The following is a 20,596-nucleotide window of genomic DNA, read 5'->3' on the forward strand; positions in this document are numbered from 1 at the left end:
TTGACATATAGTTCATAAATTCACATTACCCTCATTGACTGGATGGAATAACCATTCATAATTATTCACAGATTTGGAGGGGAGAATGTTGAAAAAAATACAACAGGAACATCGTTTCCCAAACTCGCAGAGGGGAAGAATTGAGAGTGCAGAATTTAGACCCTATTCACTTCCACATTTTGTATATAAATATATAGAAGAGTGAGGAACCTGAACACATATAGAAACCCTATTTCTGCCTAAGGAGAAGCTTTTAAGTTGTCATAAATTTGTTTTGAAATCACATTTGTATCTCAAGAAACTGCACAGGACCCTTGCACTTTTAGTGTGAGCTAAACAGATATCACAATTACGGCGGTCTCACAAACCAATTTCCAGAACACTCTGTTGTGTGCAGATGCACACCAACTCCAATGCACCCAGCCTCAAATCTTTTACCAGTGGAGCTGATAATACTCTTAATTAATAATTAAGAAAAACAGAAGGCATTTACTTCAGAAACCAGCTCTAGGCCCCACTCACCAAAGTATTCATCAGCAGGTGGATTTTCCATATCATACAGCATCTTCTTGGTCAGGTGTTCAAGCTCATCTTCAGGGCGGAACAAGGGGGGGACAGCTGGAGGCCCCATGGAACCTGTTTGTCCACCCTGAAAGGCAGAAGACACATAGTTCTTTAAGTACAATCTAGACAATCAAGATAATCACACAGTATTTGCACTGTAGGCAAAAAAGTACTGGACATGGCTATTAAGAGATCTGTGGTTTACAATCAGTTTTATCAGTTCTTCAGGGTCTGACCTGGGACAAACCATCTTACAGGATCCACTTGTCTTATCGAGATGAGTCATCTATTGGGCTTTAGAAATCCATGTTTACAACAGTAGGGATTCACTTCATTCAACAATTGCTAAGCAGTCACTATGTACCGGTTGTATATTTATAAAAACAAGGTATGTTGATTCTGCCCCCTCCCCGACTTAAGGAGTTTATGGTCAAGTGAGAGATTCAGGTCCTTCAATAATTAAAGATAAAGCAACTATAGAAAGTGCACAACCAGGGTACATAAAGGGACCTCTCCTGAAGCCCGAAAGGAAGAATTCCAGAGGAGAGGCAGATACAGACTAGGACTTACTCAGCCAAAGGGCAGGAAACTTACAGGTGGAAGTTTTTTACATTCAGGTGAGAAAAAGGCCAAGTGGCATAGGGGCTCCTGGCAGTTGAATATTTCTGCACCATGTATAAAACTTGAGGTAGGAGATGAGATGGGTCTTATGGGGCACAGGGGTGCACAAAGTGAATGACCCTGTGTTCCAGTGAAGGAGGTTGAGTAGCTTCTCCCCGTAGGACTACAAACAGCCATGTACCAAATGGGGAAGGTACATCAATAGCATTGATGCTGGATTGGTGTTTAAATAGGTGGGTGAGCCAGAATTATAGCAATGTCAGGAAATCAAGTGTCAGGGGAAAGATTACTTGAGACGTTCAACCAAGAATCTAAAGTATGTAGAGAAAGAAGGAAGGCCAGGTGCCAGATGTAAAATAGCTTTGCACTATGTAAATAAAAGGGAACTTATTATTGTATTTCCCTTTGCCTACATTATAGCTTTGCCCATTTCCAATATCACACCCCAGCATCTTTATTCAAAGTGCTTGTAACAGAAAAAAACTTACAAAAAGTTAATAATGACATCCACAATAGCTGAAGGGGAGAGCTGAGATTGTGAGAATGTTCTTTCCTTGATGCTTACGCATTCTTAAGTTGTTGATCAAGAGACTCTCCTTTCATGAACAGTTTACAAGAATCAGTTCAACAGAACCTGAAGCTGCATATTCATTCACCTATTATCCATACTATAGCAAATGTGTTCTTGGATGTGAAAATCCTGTAAAGTATAAATCCCTGTACAAATGTTTTATCCTTACTACCAACATTTATTTCCACCACTCCAAGATGCATATTAATTATTTGTGTGATGTCTGAGGCATAAAATGCCTTCTACACATATGTGAAGTTGTTGATTGGCACTTACTTTGGACTTTTCTCTGTATTTTCCAGTTTTTTAGGTTTTTAAAAAATGGGTAGAAAGTTGGAATATAGACATACAGAAGGCCAAAAAAGGCCAAGAATTTTTTATGTTGGTTATTAATCTTACCCTGGGTTTTTATTTCATTGTTGGGCAATTTGGATTGGAGAATGGACAGCAGTGAGCAAACTATGACATATGGCTAGTGACAAAGACAAAAAATAGAGCTGCATGCCGAAATCTCTTATTCATTGTGAGATAAGGAAATCTGACACCCAAAAAGATCAGTGCAGAGCTAGTTATGATAAACCCAGCACAGGGGCCCATCCTAGACTCATTTATTCAATAAACATTAAATGTTCAATGGAAGGCCTCCTCTAAAGTGCAAATAACATTTGAACATTCGACGAGTGATTTGCTAGTAATATTAAACATTCAATAGCACAGATGTTATCCACTTCTAGGAAAATTTTGCAGAAATAATCATAAAATTATTTGACCAAGGCCAGTCACAGGAACTATATGTGGAAAAAGAAGGAACCAAAAGTAACAGTGTAACTATCTGTCCATGGGTAAGAGGTTACTTAAATGGACAATGATAGATACATACAATGGAATGTGAACATTTTTAAGAGAACATTATAAATCTATCTGTGTAAGTATGAAAGAAGATGGTGTAGCCATGCTATCAAAGGGACAGATCCAGTGATAGGATGGGAAATCTAAATGATGGCCCCATTTTTGAAAAGTAAGTACAGTTTAATTATCTACTGTTCTCTATATAGGTAGGGAGAAGAGTCTGAAAGGACATATACTCCTGTGTTAAAGGGGATCATCTCTGGGTTTGGAATCCTGAGGGCCTTTTAATTTCTAAGTTTGTGTTTCTTTTACAGTATGTAATTCGACTTCTGCAATCCATGAAATACAACTTTTCAAATGCAATGAATTCAAGTGATAAAGATAGGCTGGGTACTAGCAAAGCCCTGGAATGGGCTAACCCAGGTCAAGGGGGAGCTCTGAGAGGAGCAAAAGGCTGAAGGTGGGACACAGTTGGATGTGAGTGGGGAAAAATGCAAGTGGTTCTGTGTTTAAAACTGAAGAGGTGAGAGAAAGGAAGGGCCAGCTCATGACTGCCATGCCATCCTGGGCACTCTGGTCTTTTCTAGGGGCCACGGGCTCTAGGCCCTGTGTGAGACCACAGGCAACTCTGAAAATCTGATGCGCTCAACTCCCTTTTGGCAGACACTGGCATTCATAAAAAGACACACCAAATTTACTTACAATTTCAGGAAGCTCACAGGCTACAGGGAACATATCTAAAGACCCTCAGGTAGGAACATCCAGGCAACAGAAACCTAAGTGGGGATTTTCAGCAGGGAGGGGAGCTCATCAGATTAGAAAGGTCTCTCTGGAGTGGAAGGAGGATGGGAGAGCTATGAGACTGGAATGAGGTGGTGAGGTGGGAAGCTTATCTTAAAACATATGTGGCCAGAGAGTGAAGAAACATACTGTGTGGCAGTGGCATGAGAGCTGGAGACAGAGGTTTAACTCTGGCAATGGCTTGGTGTCCTTAGAAGACCTTGTGAACTCCGTCACTTCAGATTTCCTTCTATAAAACGGGCTTGTCAACGCCACCTCACAGTCTCTGTGAGGATTAAAATTAAATTGTGGGGCACCTGGGTGGCTCAGTAGGTTACACGTCTGACTCTCATTTTCAGCTCAGATCATGATCTCAGGGTTTTGAGATCAAGCCCTGTATTGGGCTCCATGCTCAGTGCGGAGTCTGCTTGAGATTCTCTCTCTCCCTCCCCCTCTGCCTCTCCCCATGTGATGCTCTCGTTCTCTCTCTAAAATAAATAAATAAATCTTAAAAAAAAAAATCAGAGAGCTTGCATCTCATGCTGTAGAGAGCTTAACTGCTTCCTCAAACCATGGTAACAAAGGGACTCTCTTTGGATCCCAACCCACCTCTGAGGGAGGGGATAATCCCAGTTCACCTGACAGAACTGAAGACAAGGATGGAAAAATGACCTACATCTTGTTTTCTAGGCTTACAATAAGGAGAGACCTTAAGCCCCAAATAGGCTGTCATCTGACTCCAAATGCCATGCGTTTTTCCGACCAAACACTGCTTCCCATGGAGAAAGTGGAGACATGTATGAAATATTACCTGTAGTAATAATGGCATTGGCTGTTTTAATTTAAATCAACAACTATTAAGGAAACTCTGATCATTCCTGCTCCCAGTGTTAGGGCAGACCCTCAGGGAATGGACACGGCTTATCATGGTCTGGGCCTCCTGTATCTGCTTCCCTTTTAACATCAAGAAAGGCAGCAAGAAGGCCAGCCAGGTGCGTCCTTTGCCAGCAATTTCGATTCTACCCTTAACACTTACGTTACAAGTAGAGGTCCTTCTTTCAAAGTATTTACACTGTCAGGACTTCACAGATTTTAAGACAAATATATCATTCCTTTTATTCTCCAAATACTTCCTATTTGCTTGAGATACGGTTTCTGAAATAACATATTTGGAAAGGTGTTTTCCTTTTCTTTTACATTCTAATCCCATATAAATGCTAACCTTGGATTCCTGGTTTTTCTTATGAGGAAGGACCCCCAAGAGAACATGTCTTCCAGAGTTTGTGAACGTTATTTGGCCATAGAACGCCCCCTGGCCTCTGCCCCCAAACAGTGCACAAAACTGAACATCCATGGAAAACAAATGGCTAAAAACACAGGGTCCTCAGTGTCCCGCATGTCTCTCACATGAAGGAAGACGCAGCCCAGGCCTTTCTTTGAGGTTCAAGTCCTTTAAGTACTTTAGGGCTTTTTTCCCCTGGGGTGAAGAGACCCCTCTTCATTTCTCTTTCTCAGGAGTGTTAGAGACTCTACACGTCCTAAGAAAAGGCAGGCAACTGTCCAATGTATCTTTTAAACAAGCAGCTTCCAGCATTGTGTCTGGGTAATAGAACATGATTGAAAATTTGTGGGGTGGGGGCCGGGAAGGGATGTGTTGCTTTCTTTTGTTTGTTATTTCTTCAAATGCAGAGATGTGCACAGGATCAGCAGTATAGTTACTGTGGCATCATAATAATTCCTTGCATTTCTGTGATGCTTTGCAGGGTGCCTGTTTTCACATCCCCGTAATCCAAATGTTTATGCAACAGCCCCGTGTAACAAGTAATCTTCCTTTAGGGTGAGCAAGGTGAGGCCCAGAGAGGGAAAGTGAGCAGCCTGGCATCTAGGACCAGCCCTGAAAATCAGTGGAGTCCTGACTGCCACCACTGTGCTGAGTCGGGCATGTCCCAACGACACGGCAGTGGCTGGTTCTCAGTGCCCGGGGCATCTACATGCCCTTCTACTCCATTCTTCCATAGCGACTTGGATTTTTTTCGGAGTAGAGGTCTACTGCTAAATAGTGAAACGAAAGTCCTGCAAAGCAAATATAAACAAAGCCTCGAGCCTTTTCTAAGAAAAAGACATTCTTCTAAGTATCAATATTAATCACTAATAGGTATGTTCTTTGAAATGCCTGAAACTCCTAGAAGGGGCAAGACGCACTGTATGGCCTACAGATGAGTTACTGAAAAATGAATTTCAGAAGACTGCCTCAAAATTCTCTTAAACATGCCTTTCCTAAGAATTTGCCAAGTGTCGGGCACTATCATTTTAAACTCAAATTATTCCTGATTCCCCCACCCTGACAACTCACAGTTTAGGAAGAAAGAGACGTGAAAATAGAAAAGCACAATAAAGTGTAAATATTAAAACACAGGGATGAATTCAGTGATCTGAGATGGGAGAAGGCTATCACTAAAGCTATTACCTCTTAGTTTGATCTTGAAGGATAAGTTGGATTTCAACAAATGAAAGAAAGAAAGAGAGAGAGAAGACAAGACATTCTAAAAATAGCATGTATAAAAGAACATGCATATTAGAAAAAAAAAAGTGAAGAAATAGGGGAGGAACAGAGCTAGATGAGGCTAGAGAAATGACCTGTGGTCAATGTCAAGACTATTGTCGGCAACACAGAATCATCAGGAGATTTAAAACCGGGTGTTCACTCTATCAAAGACACGTTATTGAAATATACATATTGGCAACATCTTCGAACACCAAGTCTAATGACGCCTTAAAAAATGTAACCAGATAGCACAGTACTTGTGAGCAATTTAATGGCTAATATGCTTAAGGACTCTGATAGTTACTAAGTGAGGCAGAGACTGCTAACTGCTCTCCAAAATCGATTTTCTCCTCTTTCTGGGCACACAGCTGGACTCCACTCTCCCTTGCAGTTAGATGTGGCCACGGGAGGCACAAGAAAGAAGAAGCATACTCTGTGGACAGCTATCCACTGCCCAGGCTGGTCTTTCTCAAATTGCTCTTCAAGGGAGACTGGGAAGAAATATGCTCAAAGGTTAATGGTCGAAAATGATGGGAGAGTGGTTTATATTCCTTCTCTTTATATTTTTCTTTATGTCCCCTTTTTTATAGTAAAAAAAATTTTGCCCCCCCCAAAAAACACTTTTTTTTTCTTGACACAAAAGTGTCAGAAAATGGAAAATGTCCAAGCATCTGCAACTGGTTCCTCTTTGTCATGGTTCTTTTCTTGCTAGCAGCCCAGCTTATAATATTCTGGGGAAGGCTTATTATGAATACTGTAGCCAAATTTGGATCTAGGTCCCAGGTAAAAGTTATGGGTGAGACTGTGCAAAAATCAGGACTGTTTCTGCAAACAAAGTGAGTATGGACAGAGTCCTCTGTGAGCAAGGGAACTGCGAGATTAAGAAGAACATAAATAAGGATATCGTCATATTTATATATCACTTGACGGTATTTGAAGGGTTTTATATATTCTTACATAGGAACCCATAAGCATAGAGGGACCTATTTATCTCTCTAATCCGTGTTCTGCCTTTAGCTGGTCCAGTAATTTTGATCAAATCATTTCTATTTCCCGAGCCTTAGCAGCATTCTGTGCAAAATGATGTGTTCAAAGATTCCTTTGATTCTACCCTATCTTATTTTTGTGCCCATAATATGCAGGGCACATATCATTACAGATATTTATAGGGAAATCACAGATAATTCCTATTTTCGGGTACTTTGTAGTCTATAAAAACAGACACACACTGAGTAAGTGGAAACATCATCATTAAAGAGATTTCCATTTACAAGAGGATTTAAACTACTTGTCAGCATCCCCTGAAACAACCTAGAACTTCATTCAGCATTCTGAATCTGAGTAAGTGGCTGGCAGGTCACAGGGTTTCTTCAGCCTACTGAACTTTCACTACATGTGGTGCATGAAAATCAGGAACAAAGGTTCAACACCCTATCCAACCACCACCCCTCCTTGGGTGGAGAAAGAATTTCCCCAGCCCTCCTAAATACAAAAGGAAGCGCAGCAAACAGCCTGCACCAGGGGTACAAACAGTGAAGACCCCAAGGAGAACACCTACCACCTTGAATCTCTGTCACCACCAATTTAACTATTTAAATATATGTGTTAAGGATCCATTTTACAAAATGGCGACCCACCCTCTGTCATCATGTCAGCCTCTTGAGTTAGTCTGATTCTGACCTCACAGTGGGTCCATTTGTCTCCTGCGAGTCCTTACCCACCACCCTTTGCCTAGTTACAAAGTGCTAGATAAGTTGAACTTAGTACAAATCTGAACCTTACCAGAAAAGCACCGCCCCAGCAGATAAACACTGGGAAAAGACAGCCAAGATATTCAGAGAGATTACATGATAATGAATACTCTATCACTCAGGGACCAGAGCTGCTCACTTTTCTTGTCCATTTGTAATGATGTACAAGAGGTTCCTTCTCTCAGAGGGAAAATAACTTCAATTATGTGTTCTTGAAAAAAGAAACATTGAAATTATCTTCTTTCAAAAGGTAGAATTAGCCCCATTTTGGAGCTGAAAGCCTGCCAGAAAAAAATATATTTCTGATATTTTCCTTCTTTTTGTTCCCCTTCTATTTAACTATGTCAAGTTTGCAGTTTGCAATTTCCTGAGGCTGCTTCTCCTTTCTGACTCTCACTGAATTATCATACTCTACTCTCAACGTCTCATTTTTAATGGAAGGAGCACCCTTTCAGGCCAAGGGCAGAAGATTTGCTGCATACCCACTCTGCTTTGGGTTAAAAGCAGTGGGCCACAGGGAAGGAAGGGGCTGGATGAACTGCCTCTTAACAACTAGAAACCCATAAATGGATACTCCTCACAGCTGCAGGGGAGCAGAAAAGTGTGCTCTTAGTTCTCCTATTCTTAAGTTCCATTTTCTTGGAGAATGAATGGTAAGGCCACAAAGAAGAAGACCCAGAAATGTTGACTTGAAAAAGCTGATTCTAGCTTTGAAACCCACTCCAGTTAGTTTTCAACATTCAAAAGCTTGATTTTCTTACAACCTCTTTTTCATATTCTCTTTCCTGTGCCATGCATCGATGCCTCTAAATCACCTTTCTTCAGCCAAATTAGGAGTCACAGCCAAGGATGGATGATTCTGAATTATAGCGTGGTAGATGTCACTGCAGCGGGAATCGGGGAAATTTACTTGGCGTCCACTAAGGGGTCGTGTGTCGTTTGCACACAGGGAGCGATGGTGATGTAGGCTGAGCAGAGAGCAAGGTGGCCCCTCTCCACACTCACCACTCTCAGTCAGGTAGCCTCCAGAGTGCCTGGGCATGGAGCATGCTGGTTCCCAGGCCTGACGTCTGGGGCACCGTTTCAGTTCCCTGGTGTTTGTTTCTCTATTATGGATTTTCTCATCCTGCAACTGGAAGTTAATAATATCTAATTCATATGAGGAACCTTTGTAAAATATTAAACATCACATAAGTGGCAGTTCTAATTACCAGGAGGGACAGCTTACAAACCACTAACAAAGATGATTTTCTTCTTGGAAGTGGGATGTCTGCAGAGTAAGACTCTCTCTTGAGCTCTATATTTGCTGATAGAGCACTTCAGCGCAGTATATCTCAATTTCACCCTAACTGTTTTAGCAAGAGATGGAATCACTCTGAGTTCTTTTAACTACACACCTTGAAATATACAACATTTGGTGGACACACACCTTGCTGGCTCTCCAAATGGTCAACCGCCCCACATTCTAGCCTTTGGCACCAAAAGATAAATTGTACAGCAGGGCTCTCATGTTTGGCTCTTTGGAACAAGGTAGCCTCCCTCATGCTTTCCTGCCGTGATGAATTTCAGGCAGAAAAGGCACCACTATAGATGCTGTCCCACCTGGCAGGTAAGAAGTAGGAACGGTGAGAGGCAGGAAACCCAGAGCCTCAGCGTCAGGGAGAAGTGAGTCCAAAGACCTCTTGCCAACCGATGCTACAGCTCCCACATCAGTGCTCCCAGGCAGCCCTCCTTAAGGGAGAAAGTGAGTTGCCTCTGTGGAGTGGTAAGATCTCTCTCATTTCACTCCCCTCTTATATACACTGTTTCTACCCAAGGCTAAAAGAACCTATTTCTACAATACTATAGCTAAAACCCACATGTTTTTTCACTCCCATAATCTGGCCTTCTGTATGTTATGTCTAAGGGATTGGCTGTAACAAAGGCAAGACAATTACATTATTTCCATTGGAAGGTTTCACCTCAATGAGACACAAGATATAAAAGTTTGATTATGGGAAGGAACTGTCCTTCAAGGTTGTTTTCAAACTAAACCAGGTCTTGGTCTTCGCTGTGCCCCACTAGTTAGTGCCCTGCTATGACTTCTGAGAAAACCTTTCATCTTCATATGGTTGCCTGGAACAATGGAAAAAGCTAGTTTCTCCAACAGTGGGAAGAAACATCTTACCCCAACACACTCTCCCACAGAAAAGCCATCCTCAACCAGAAGCTACATTCTCATAAAGCTGTATCAGACACCACAGTGTGCCTCCTATCAGGGCTCCTTCCTTGACTGTGGTTCTAATCCACTGTGTTCAAAATGGGGTTTTAGCAATTCCTTATCATTATTTGGACTGTCTCATAATTCTTGCCATTATCATGATATCATAGTTCTTGCCGTTCTCAAGATATTAAAATAGTACACCTAATAATTACAGATGTATAAAAACATATACGTGAGAGTGCCCACATGTGTCTATGTGGGTAGGTATAAAAAAAGCAGATAGTAGAGGGAAATATACCAAAATAGCTCATGCTCGGATGGTGGGATTATGAGTAAACTTTTGCCCAGTAATTTTTAAATTATCTACCTTGAATATAGTAAACATGGATGACCCTTGGAAAATAATAAGTAGACTTTATAAAACATGGGATTTCTGTCTTTTCTTTAGTATTTTCACATACGAAGCCAGAAGGGAATGGAGAATCTAAGGTGGGGACAATTTGTTGAAAAAAATAAAAGCACCTAGATTTTCAGTCCTGATATGCACAGAAACACTTTCCTACTGTACAAGCTGTTTCTATCTAGTGGGCTTGACAGATGCCTGAACGTGACACAAGACACTGAAATAACATGCAAATCAGTTTTTCGGTTTTAATATGCAAATATGACACTTGGCACATCACTTTCCATGGCTGAGGTAAATTGCTGTTTTTGAGTTTTTCGTGGGAAATGCACGCCAGCCAACAAATGGTTAACTCCCCATATTTCACCTAACACAAGGTGGTTTTCATTTGAGTCAGAAAGCTTCTTGCTCAGCGATCCACAGCACTTTGGATGCAAAGAAAGGGCATGTGTTTTGCTCAGTAACAAAGCCACCGGCAGCGAACACGCATGCCCTCTGACAGACGCACTGATCACATTGGATTTCTGGGCCTTGGCGGGGAGGCAGGCAAAGTGTCTCCGTGAGAATCACAGAGACAAAGTTTTTTGCTTGACCCGTGAAAATCAAATCAAAGTAGTTCAACATTGTGAGAAGATTAGCTTCTGGCTGGAGACAAAGAAGAAGGAGTCAAAAGTCCCTGCTTCTAGGGTATTCGAGTGGTGTGGAAAACTATAGCCTCTGGTGAAATCTACATTAAATTATCCACAAATACTAGTAATTAGGTATTAAGGCAATCATCAAGATAATTGAGAGACACCCAGTTCAAGGAATTCATAATCCAGTCAGGCAGTCAAGGCTCATGAAGGAGAAATACAAGAATGAAGCAAAGCATTGACTGTTGATAGTAGTCAGTATGGCTTAGATGCCTGAGCATATAGGCTCTAGGGGCGACCTACCTGCTTGGGTTCAAATACCACATCCTCTACTTACCAACAGTGTGACCTGGGGCAAGATGTTTCAGTTGACTAAATATGTGTTGCCTAAATCATAAAATGGGGTCAATTGGGTTTGCCTCATGAGTTCAATGAGAAGGTCCATGTAACTCATTTAGCTGCTTGCACTAATTAAGAAACTATTATTATCCTTAAACATAGGCTATGCTATATAAATATCATGTGAACAGATCAATGGATAATATGGATTCAGAGGAAAGAGAGGTGACAGTGGACTAGAGCAGACCAAAAACATTCCAAGAGGATCAGGGGGCTTGATTTTAGGACTTGAGGGAAAGAGAGAAAACACTTTGTAGTTCTATTGTTCTTTACAGCCAACAAAGAACCCCGGTATAACACTCACGCACACTAGATTTCAGTTAATGCTTCCCAAAGCATGAGAGCATGTTTTCTGTACCAAGAAACAAAACAAGTTAGTGGTTTAAGTGACTATAATAAGTGGCAGAGCCAGGAGTTAAACATGAGTCTTCTGATCCAAGCTCAGTGTTTTTCCACTAATTTACAGCTGCCTCTATATATTCATTTAGAAATATGAAACTTACATGATCTATCATAAAGGTTAATCAAGACAGTCAACCTCACTGATTAAAGCATGATGCTAATTATATCAGAGGTTGGAGACCAATGTGGCCCCTTCTACTTTCAGAAACATTGATTGTGGTGTAATGGAGAAAGTGTGGGCTTTAGAAGCAGACAAAGCTGGTGCAAATACCAAGTTATATCGCTTCTTTTGTATAATATTTTTTTAAACGTCTTTTAGCATTAGCTTCTGCATCTGTAAATGGGGTTAGGGGGCAGGCAGGAGAGAGGGAATGCCCCATGTCAGGGCCACTGTGACTAATACCTAAAATGGTACATGGTGTGTGCTAATATTTAACAGTGGCTCATGACTTGTATTAAATGCTCACAAACAATCTGTCACATCTGAGCTACGGATGTCTTTCAAATGTGGCAGTGAAGGTGGATCAGGGAATATGAATGAGTCAGTGTCATTCATCAGTACAGTGGCAGAGGGAAAAACGAGCACACTCTGATGTGAATGTAAAGACCAGCAGCTTTCTTATTGCTAACTGATCATCAACCATGATTCACATAATAGTAATTCTCTTGAAGGAATATCCCTTTCCATAAACTCTGAAAGACTGAAATGCATAAGGGTTTAATTTATAATATTTACCAATTTATAACTGACGAGACTGAAAATAAACAAGAACACTGAGTGTTCAGCAGGGGCCAAGCAATGTTCAAAATATTTTACATCAACTCATTTACTCATCACAGCCACCCCATCAGATGGTTACTATTCTGATTTTACAATAGGGTGATCCTCACGGGAACTGGGAATTTGGAATTTGAATCTCGTCATCAACTCCAGAAAGTACACACTTAACCATCACACAAACTGTCTCAGCTGCTTGACCCATCTGCATCTTATTAGAGGGATTTTATGACTTCTTAGGGGAATTTTTTTTAAAGATGTATTTATTTGTTTTAGAGAGAGAAAGGGAGTGCAGAGGGGAGGGGCAAAGGGAGAGAGAAAGAGAGAGAGAGAGAGAGGGAGAGAGAGAATCTCAAGCAGACTCCGTGCTGAGTGTGAACGCAGAGCCTGATGTGGGGCTCGATCTCAAGACCCTAAGATCAGGATCTGAGCCAAAACCAAAAGTCAGACGCTTAACCGATTGAGCCACCCAGGCATCCAGATTTTTTAGGGGAATTTAATCATATATTACAAAATCCTGAACTATCAAAGGAACCTTTCTTAAGCACAAATACTACATTTTATGATGTAATATTTCCTCCTTGTAGAAAGATGGCAACTGAGAAAAAAAATAGCAAACACCCTGGGTAATCCTGCTGCAGATGGACCAAGTACAGGACTTTGAGAGGCATGGTCAATTTTGATATCTTCACTCACGATTTAGTGGGAGAAGTAGAACTGCTCTTCGAAAGATGACTTAATTAAAAAAAGAAAAAAAAAAGACTACTTACTTCATCAGTCTCAGATACAAGCTGGCATGTTAATGGCAAATCTTAAAATAGTAAAAGGAGATGATAAGTAGCACTGTACTTAAAGGTGGGTAAAGGGAAACGCATGGAGAAGACATGAATGCACTTTCATGTGAAAAACTAAAAGATAATGCCATTTTCTAGTGACCAGAGAAATATTTTTTTCTGCTGGGTTATGACCTAACCGTGGATAAAATACTATGAAAGTAATGCATTTTACAAGAACTAAAGCCTTTCCAAAATGTGTCAAGCAGTAGTCTATCTGGGAGGAAACTCCAGATCCCCTGCAGACTCTGCAAATTTTAGAAACTGAAGACATACTAGAGGTCACTGAGTGGTAGAGGAGTCCCTTTATTTATAAAGTGAAAACTGAGGGTCGGGGAGGAAATGGAGTTGTTCAAGGTCACCTAGAAGAGGAGTGGTAGAATCAGGAAGAAAGCTCAAATCGGGGAAGCAAGTCTAATCCAAAGCTAGTTAGTTCACTTTCTGTCATGAAAGATTCACTGAGAACAGCAATGCATTCTTGATGCCCCATAAAGTATGCTCATTCCTGGGGAAAATTCTGGGAGCCCTAATCTACATTTATGAAGCATTCTGAGATCCCAAGATGGAAGTTGCTATACAGTGAAAATCATTGCTGTTATTCTCAGCGAGCCTACACAGGCTGACAACAGCTGGTACAAACAGATGTGGTCCACAGAGGTTTCTGTCAGGCTCTGCTGGTACCATCCTCGTGCAAGGCTCCTTCTCCTCGACTTAGCAAAGGGTGTTTCTCCTCAGTTCAGGCAGACCCCTGAGCTTCTTGTTGCTATAGGAGAGCTCAGAGTCCTACTCAGGCTTTAATCCCTCCTCTCTCCCCTGCCATAGATCCTATTTTTTAATGCCGTGCCTTTCAGAGACACTTGTCACGTGGTGAGAATTTTCTTCATCTCGGGTCTTATACAATGTTTGAGGATTACAATAATAACATCTGTGGAGTCACTACTCTGTCGATACATTCTCTCCTTGGACGTTAACTCTGAAGTAATCCAGTCACATAAGTTCTTTTGCTACCTCCCTTTACTGATGAGGAAAGACACAGAGAAGCTAAATAATGTGCTCCAAGTCACAGAGCGGGTATGAGAAAGAGCTAGGATCTGTGCCCAACCACACTGATCCTAGAAAACGTCTCCCAAGTTCCGGTCGCTAGAGATTAAGATGCAGAAGAACGGGGTCCAAGGTGTCACTCCAATCAGAATGAAATGTTTTGATATAATTAAGCGCCACAAACATGCAAAGGGTTATTATTATAACATCGCCATGAATATCACCAAAAGCTCTATATCCATCTCTATCCTTCTAACTCTCCAGGGTAAGAGGTAGGAAGCAAGTTATTCCTGACTCCCCTCCTTTTCTAGTCAAAAAATATAATGCAGTGACTGACCCAGGTCATTCAGCTATGCCTCAACCCTCATGACAAGGCTTAATATTAGTGACTCAGCCTTCAGTGTTTCTTGAATATGAAGAGTCTTTTGGCAAACTAGATGTTACAGTAACATGGAAATGTTAAGAGTCACATTGTTTCACTCATGAGATGCAACTTAGAAAGCTTCTAATAACACAAAAACTAAACATAACTGAGGAGATGTCTGTAAATAATACATTTATTCCAAGCACATTTGCTATGTGCCCCATAAGTGTTAGTGCTACAGAAATAACTGAAATATGGGTCCCACCCTCTAGGAAATATAATAGGAAATATGAGACACCTGGAAATCTCCAAAAATAAGATATCCAAAGTACAATGGTTTAATCACTGCTGCCAGGACACAGACGAGATGGCTCAAGCTAGGGAGATGAAAGGACACTCAAAGGAAAGGGTGGCATTTTAATCAGGTCTGAGACAAAGACGGAATCCACACATCCAGGGATTCAACGAATGACATCCCAGGTGAAGACCCTAAGACGTGCACACAAGATAGTCAAGTTGAAAGGTCACCATCTTTCATTCCAGGTGAAAGCACATGTAACTGACCTCCGGCTCTTAATGTCTCTCTGTGTTTCTTTTGGATGATTTCGTTGTCTGTGCTGTGCATGAAGATGTCAGGAATGTTTTAATGAAAGTGAGGGAGCTGTCTGCTGGTATAGTCATCCCATATACAAAGCCACCTGGGGAAACATGTCTGGGGAGGAGCCCGGGACCCTGGCACGGCAGGTCAGCTGTTCTAGACTCGGGTGAACACTACATATTCAAATGCATGCTTTTTTGCGGCTGATCTTAAAAAAAAAAAAAAAAAAAAAGGTTGCTTCGGGGCACCTGACTAGCTCAGTTGGTGGAGCATGTGACTCTTGATCTCGGTGTTGTCAGTTCAAGGCCCACACTGGGCATAGAGCTTGCTTAAAAAAAAAAAAAAAAAAAAAAAAAGTTGCTTTACTGAGAGGCTAAAGAAAGTGAGCCACAAAGTGGCTGTGATGATTTCTGAAGCTAACAACTCCATGCTTGGAGGAGGGCCAGGGTGGAGAACCATGGCTGCCCCTGGACTGCGCTGCAAGGGCTATCTGCCATGTAAGGGATCAGGCGCACCATGGGAGCCGGTTTTGTTAGTTTGTTTTTGCACGTTCCATAGTGTTATGTGCTGTTTTTACATAAAAGCTTGGCTGCACGTTTCCAGAAGTCCTCTCCATTCACTCCTTAGGTGTCTACGTTCCAGGGGATATGAGGTACGTGTCACACGAAGCCAGGATTATCATAAAAGTGAGACTGAAACAGCTTGGTGTGCTTGCCTGCCTCTGTAACTTAATCCACAATCTCGGTAACTAGAGTCAAGAATTTCTTTTTCTGATGAAGAACATACGTAGAAGATAAGGACAGAACAGCCTGGCTGTTATGAGTTCTAGGTCTCTCTGCCGAGAGCCACTGGGTACTCTCTAGTCATTTCCCCTCTCTGAGCCTGGTTTCCTCCAATGGGTCTTCCATCTCCTAAAGCACATATTTCTCGTAATAAGCAAAGGGAGAAGGGGAAGTAAAATCACCCAAGTAGTTTGTGAACAGCAACATGCATAAAGGGGACACAAAAACCACCACCCACCACCACCACCACCATCATCATCATCCATCATCATCATCACTGTTGACTGCTAAAATTTACTGAACCACCACCCACCACCACCACCACCACCACCATCATCATCATCATCATCATCATCACCGTTGACTGCTAAAATTTACTGAGCCAGGCCCCATTTTCAATGCTTCAGATGCACCTCATCCTCCCAACCTCCTGTCTAGGTAGTTACTCTTACTGCCCTCACTCACCAGTGAGGAAATGGAAGCTGGAGTTCTCAGTAGAGTGCTCAGAGTACCACAGCCAGGACTCAAACATGACTCTAGTCCATGGCACACCATGCGTGGTATTTCGTGTTGCACTGTGCTTCCTCTTCTCTACCGTCTAAATTTTTGGCTATGTTGTTATGTTGCTCTCATAACTAGAATGTAAAACTCGTCAATCCAAACTGTACTTACTGCGCAGACACAAGGCGGCCAATACCGCAGTCTTCACACTTTGATTACACAGGTAAGGCTAAAATGGGAAATGCAGAGGACCCCGTAAACACAGGACCTCAAATTGACATTAAATGTAGCTGATATTGTCTCCTCTCTATGGAAGACACAGACAGAAGTATCCCAAGGGGTAAAAGAAAGGATCTTGGATGAAGATAAAAACAGTGACAAGAAGTACCAATAATTAGCAACTAAAAATGTTCAGCCGTTGTACAAAATGGATATTCTACAAGTTACCTGTAATATAATTAAACCTCCTTCTACAAATGAGGAAACAAAGGCCCGGGAAAGTTAAGTAGGTTGCCTACAGACTTGCAGGAAGTACAGGGAGAGGGCAAGACTCGAATCCAGGTCCGTCCAGCTCTAGTTTTTGTGTTCTTAACCACCGAACTACCTCCAGAAGAGGGTGGATGATGCGGAAGGAGAGGAGAGTGCCTTGACTATTCTCTTATTCTACCTGGTTCTGACTACAGGGATTTCGGTGAGTATTTATAGAACCCATCTCTATTTCACACTGCTATTTATCATCCTTTAAAATGTGTTATTGCTCAGGCTTGAAGGGAACATAGAAATTAGGCCAACCTCTCACTTCCAACTTATAGATTAAAGGGACTTGGAACAAGTTTGGGGGGTCATTAGAAAAATCAGAAGTCTAGTTGGGAAATAAATGAAAACTTCTCTTTAAGCAAGTGGAGCAGTCCCTTTGAAGCAACATATTTTTCACTTCAAAGGGTACTTCATACTAGCATTACTATGGCAAATGTAGAAGCCTGTAGGTTTAGGTTTACTGACCTGTAACTTCCAAAGCGAAAGCCTAAACCCACAGCAAACAGCAAGGTCAGAGACCAAGACTGAGGTGCCATGTGCTATAACAAACATTGGTCTGAGGAACTAGAGAACAGGATCTAAGCCCTAAATCTGCCACAAACGGGTCACATGACCTAGCCTATGTCACATCATCTCCCTAGGCCTCACTTGCCTCTTCTGGACCAAGGAGGTTCCACCTATGCTTCCCAAGGTAGGTTTGAAGATGACTACCCTTGGAAGCGTCATATAAACCTTTAAGAGTTTGTCCAATGTAAGTACAATGCCTTGAGTAGCAGACATGGCCTATGATGGAACAACTTTACCTTATGATCAGTCAGTGCAAGAGACACAGTGATCTCACAGGTCAGAGAAGCAAATTCATCTTAGGAACCCCATTCTGAATTTCCTAAGGTCACTCACTGAGCCGAAAAATGAGCTCAGATCTCCTTATAATACTGTCATGTGCTAACCAGACAAAAAGCACTAATATCTTTTTAAAGTTTCTTTGATGGAAAAGCAAATCTCTTACAGCACAAGAAGCTATACGATGTAGGTAAGTCACTTTCCTTCCATGCATCCCAATCTCCCCAGTGACTGAATGAGTACAGTGAAGGGTACTAAATGCTACACTAGGACCTCAGAGAGACTTTATTAGGAATGAGTGAAATCATGAATTGTGAAAATGCTCTGTAAATAATAAAATGTCCAACAAAGGCCAGGGACAGCCAGCCAATACCTCCTCTTTAAGCCACTGTGAGAAGGACTTTGTCAACTGCAAATACAATTGATTGCATGAGCACAGGCAAATCCACTTCCCCTGCCAAGAAGATTTGTTGCCCTTGGTGAAATAATAGCATTTTGGCCAGAGAGGGAATTTCGTCATTTTCTTTTGACTTTGGTTCTGACTTTTGCAAGATGCATGCCTGGGATTCAGGAACTGAGCTTCCAGAACCCAACGCTGGCCCTGACTGCCGTTCATAGCCTGGAGTAACTTGGTCACTGAGACTGAGCTGAGAAGGGGCCTGCTAGCTCCAGACCCCAGGCTGAAATCCTCCCAGACCTGAGGCTTTAAACCGGCCGGGCAGCAGGGGTGGACAGAATGACTACCATGTGCCAGGCACTGTGATATAGAGAGAACCAGACTGACAGAGTTCCTGCAGCATCAAGTGCAGCCTATCCGTCTCTCATGGAATCTTTCCACATCTCAGTGAGGCAGGCACTAGTAAGCCCAATTTCCAGATCAGCAAACTGAGGTGAATAGAATAAAAAGAAGAGAGCTGGAATTATAATCCAGGTTGAACTCTGAAACTTACACTTTTTTTCAGTTGAACAAAAGTGCCTGCCCTCCAGGAGCTCACAATCTAGTGGGAAAGTCAGAAAGGCAACTCAATAGACTGTGAGCTCCTTGAGGGCAAGGACCGTTTTTAACTCTCGCATCTTCAGAGCCAAGCATGGGGTCTGCCATGCAGAAGGTGCTCAAATAGTGTTTGCTGAGCAGCTAAACCATAATCAGATGTTTTCCCTCCTAAAATATGAATCTAATTATATTATTCCTCAGGGCTCACAAACCTCTGCTAACCGCTCTTTGCCAATCCCCTTAGAATTATTTTAAAAAGTTATTTGCAGTCCTGCCTTCATAACCTTAATGTCCGCAATTCATTGCCCTCCACATCCCCTGTGCACCACCTCCATCCAGATCCTCCACCTACCTTAGCCTATAGGTGGGATTCAGCAAAATGTTCATTGAGTGAACATACAAATATGAGAGGAGTTAGATCTGCACTATACACAAGCCATGAATATAATAATGTCTGTGAACACTAAGGTTAGATTTATCCATTAAGAAGCTTCACAGAAGACAAGACAATTGATTTGGGCCATCTAACTCTAAAATTCCAAAGGCTAGATGACATTGCATCAGAAAAATTCAATCCTTTTTTTTTTTTTACTATTAATTAGACAAATTACATCGGAACAAAACATTTTTCTTTAAATCAGAATATGTGCTGTGCCAAATTCCATCTTCTAAAGGATATGGGTGCAGGCCAAAAGCCCATCATATACATTATTGTTTTTCTTCCCCTAAGTACTTAGGGAAAATTAAGTCTCATTTGGCATGCAGTGGCTCTCAGCAAGGTCACGGTGCTTCTGGAGGGGTGCCTGGGGCAGCTGAGGTAAGAAATGTGTTTTCAAAATAAAGAAACTTTCGCCATCTTTGAAAACCAGACACTGGTTAGCCAAGGTGTCATGGAAATAGTTGGGGCTTCGGTGGCGAAATCAGAGCCAGTAAGAAAGTTGGAGATCCTCCAAAGGTAGCCCTCCCCTCCTTGACCTCAGGGGTGACTGGACCATGATGTGTTATGCGAGGGAGGACAGCTCCGCCACTACCATGCCGTGGGATGCCAGGCATCACTCCGTTTGCTCATCTGGAAAAGGAGACAGCTGGAACTGAACTAGATGATCTCCCATAATATGGAAACCAGAAATGAGAAAGCACGGAGAGATAAGATGCAAGCGAGCACATCAATCTAAAGACTCATAAGAAAACCACCAAATTCCTTTATTATTCTGACAGGAAGCAAAGCTAAGAAAATCTCCACCTTTCAGAGAGTCTGACTTTGAGGCTCTCTCATCAGTACAAACACTTCACCTTGGCCCACAGAGACCAGCTGCCTTTGTTGTTCCTCAGGCTACCCTCTTAGGGCCCCTGCCTACCATCTATTTGAAGATTAGAAGCAACTTTCACATCCTTGATGTTGAGCCCTCCCCCCACCCCCTTCTCTTGTTTTGTGGCCTGCAAATGCCACACTGAGACAAGATGGAGCAGAAACAAAGCTTCAGCTAGACGAACACTTGCTGGGTCTGTTTGACATCGATTCTTCTCATGGTCGCTGTAGAGCACTGCCATTTCCTCCCCAGGCCTGCCCATCCTCTCAGCCATGGGTTCTTCGTCCTGGCTGCC

The 20,596-nt window shown here is 42.0% G+C and overlaps 1 protein-coding gene across 2 annotated transcripts in view; it reads right to left on the reverse strand.

Annotated features, from left to right (window-relative positions):
- The window catches only part of LOC110582716 (LIM domain containing preferred translocation partner in lipoma), a 424,119-nt gene that overhangs the window by 151,457 nt on the left and 252,066 nt on the right, over nucleotides 1-20,596 (reverse strand). For both annotated transcript variants that reach the window (XM_044919939.1, XM_021692728.2), the window contains exon 5: nucleotides 523-649. In XM_044919939.1, coding sequence (XP_044775874.1) covers nucleotides 523-649 — 127 coding nt within the window. The remainder of the gene's footprint in view (nucleotides 1-522; nucleotides 650-20,596) is intronic.

The sequence above is a fragment of the Neomonachus schauinslandi genome, chromosome 1 (genome assembly GCF_002201575.2).
Source record: "Neomonachus schauinslandi chromosome 1, ASM220157v2, whole genome shotgun sequence".
Taxonomy (NCBI): Eukaryota; Metazoa; Chordata; class Mammalia; order Carnivora; family Phocidae; genus Neomonachus; species Neomonachus schauinslandi.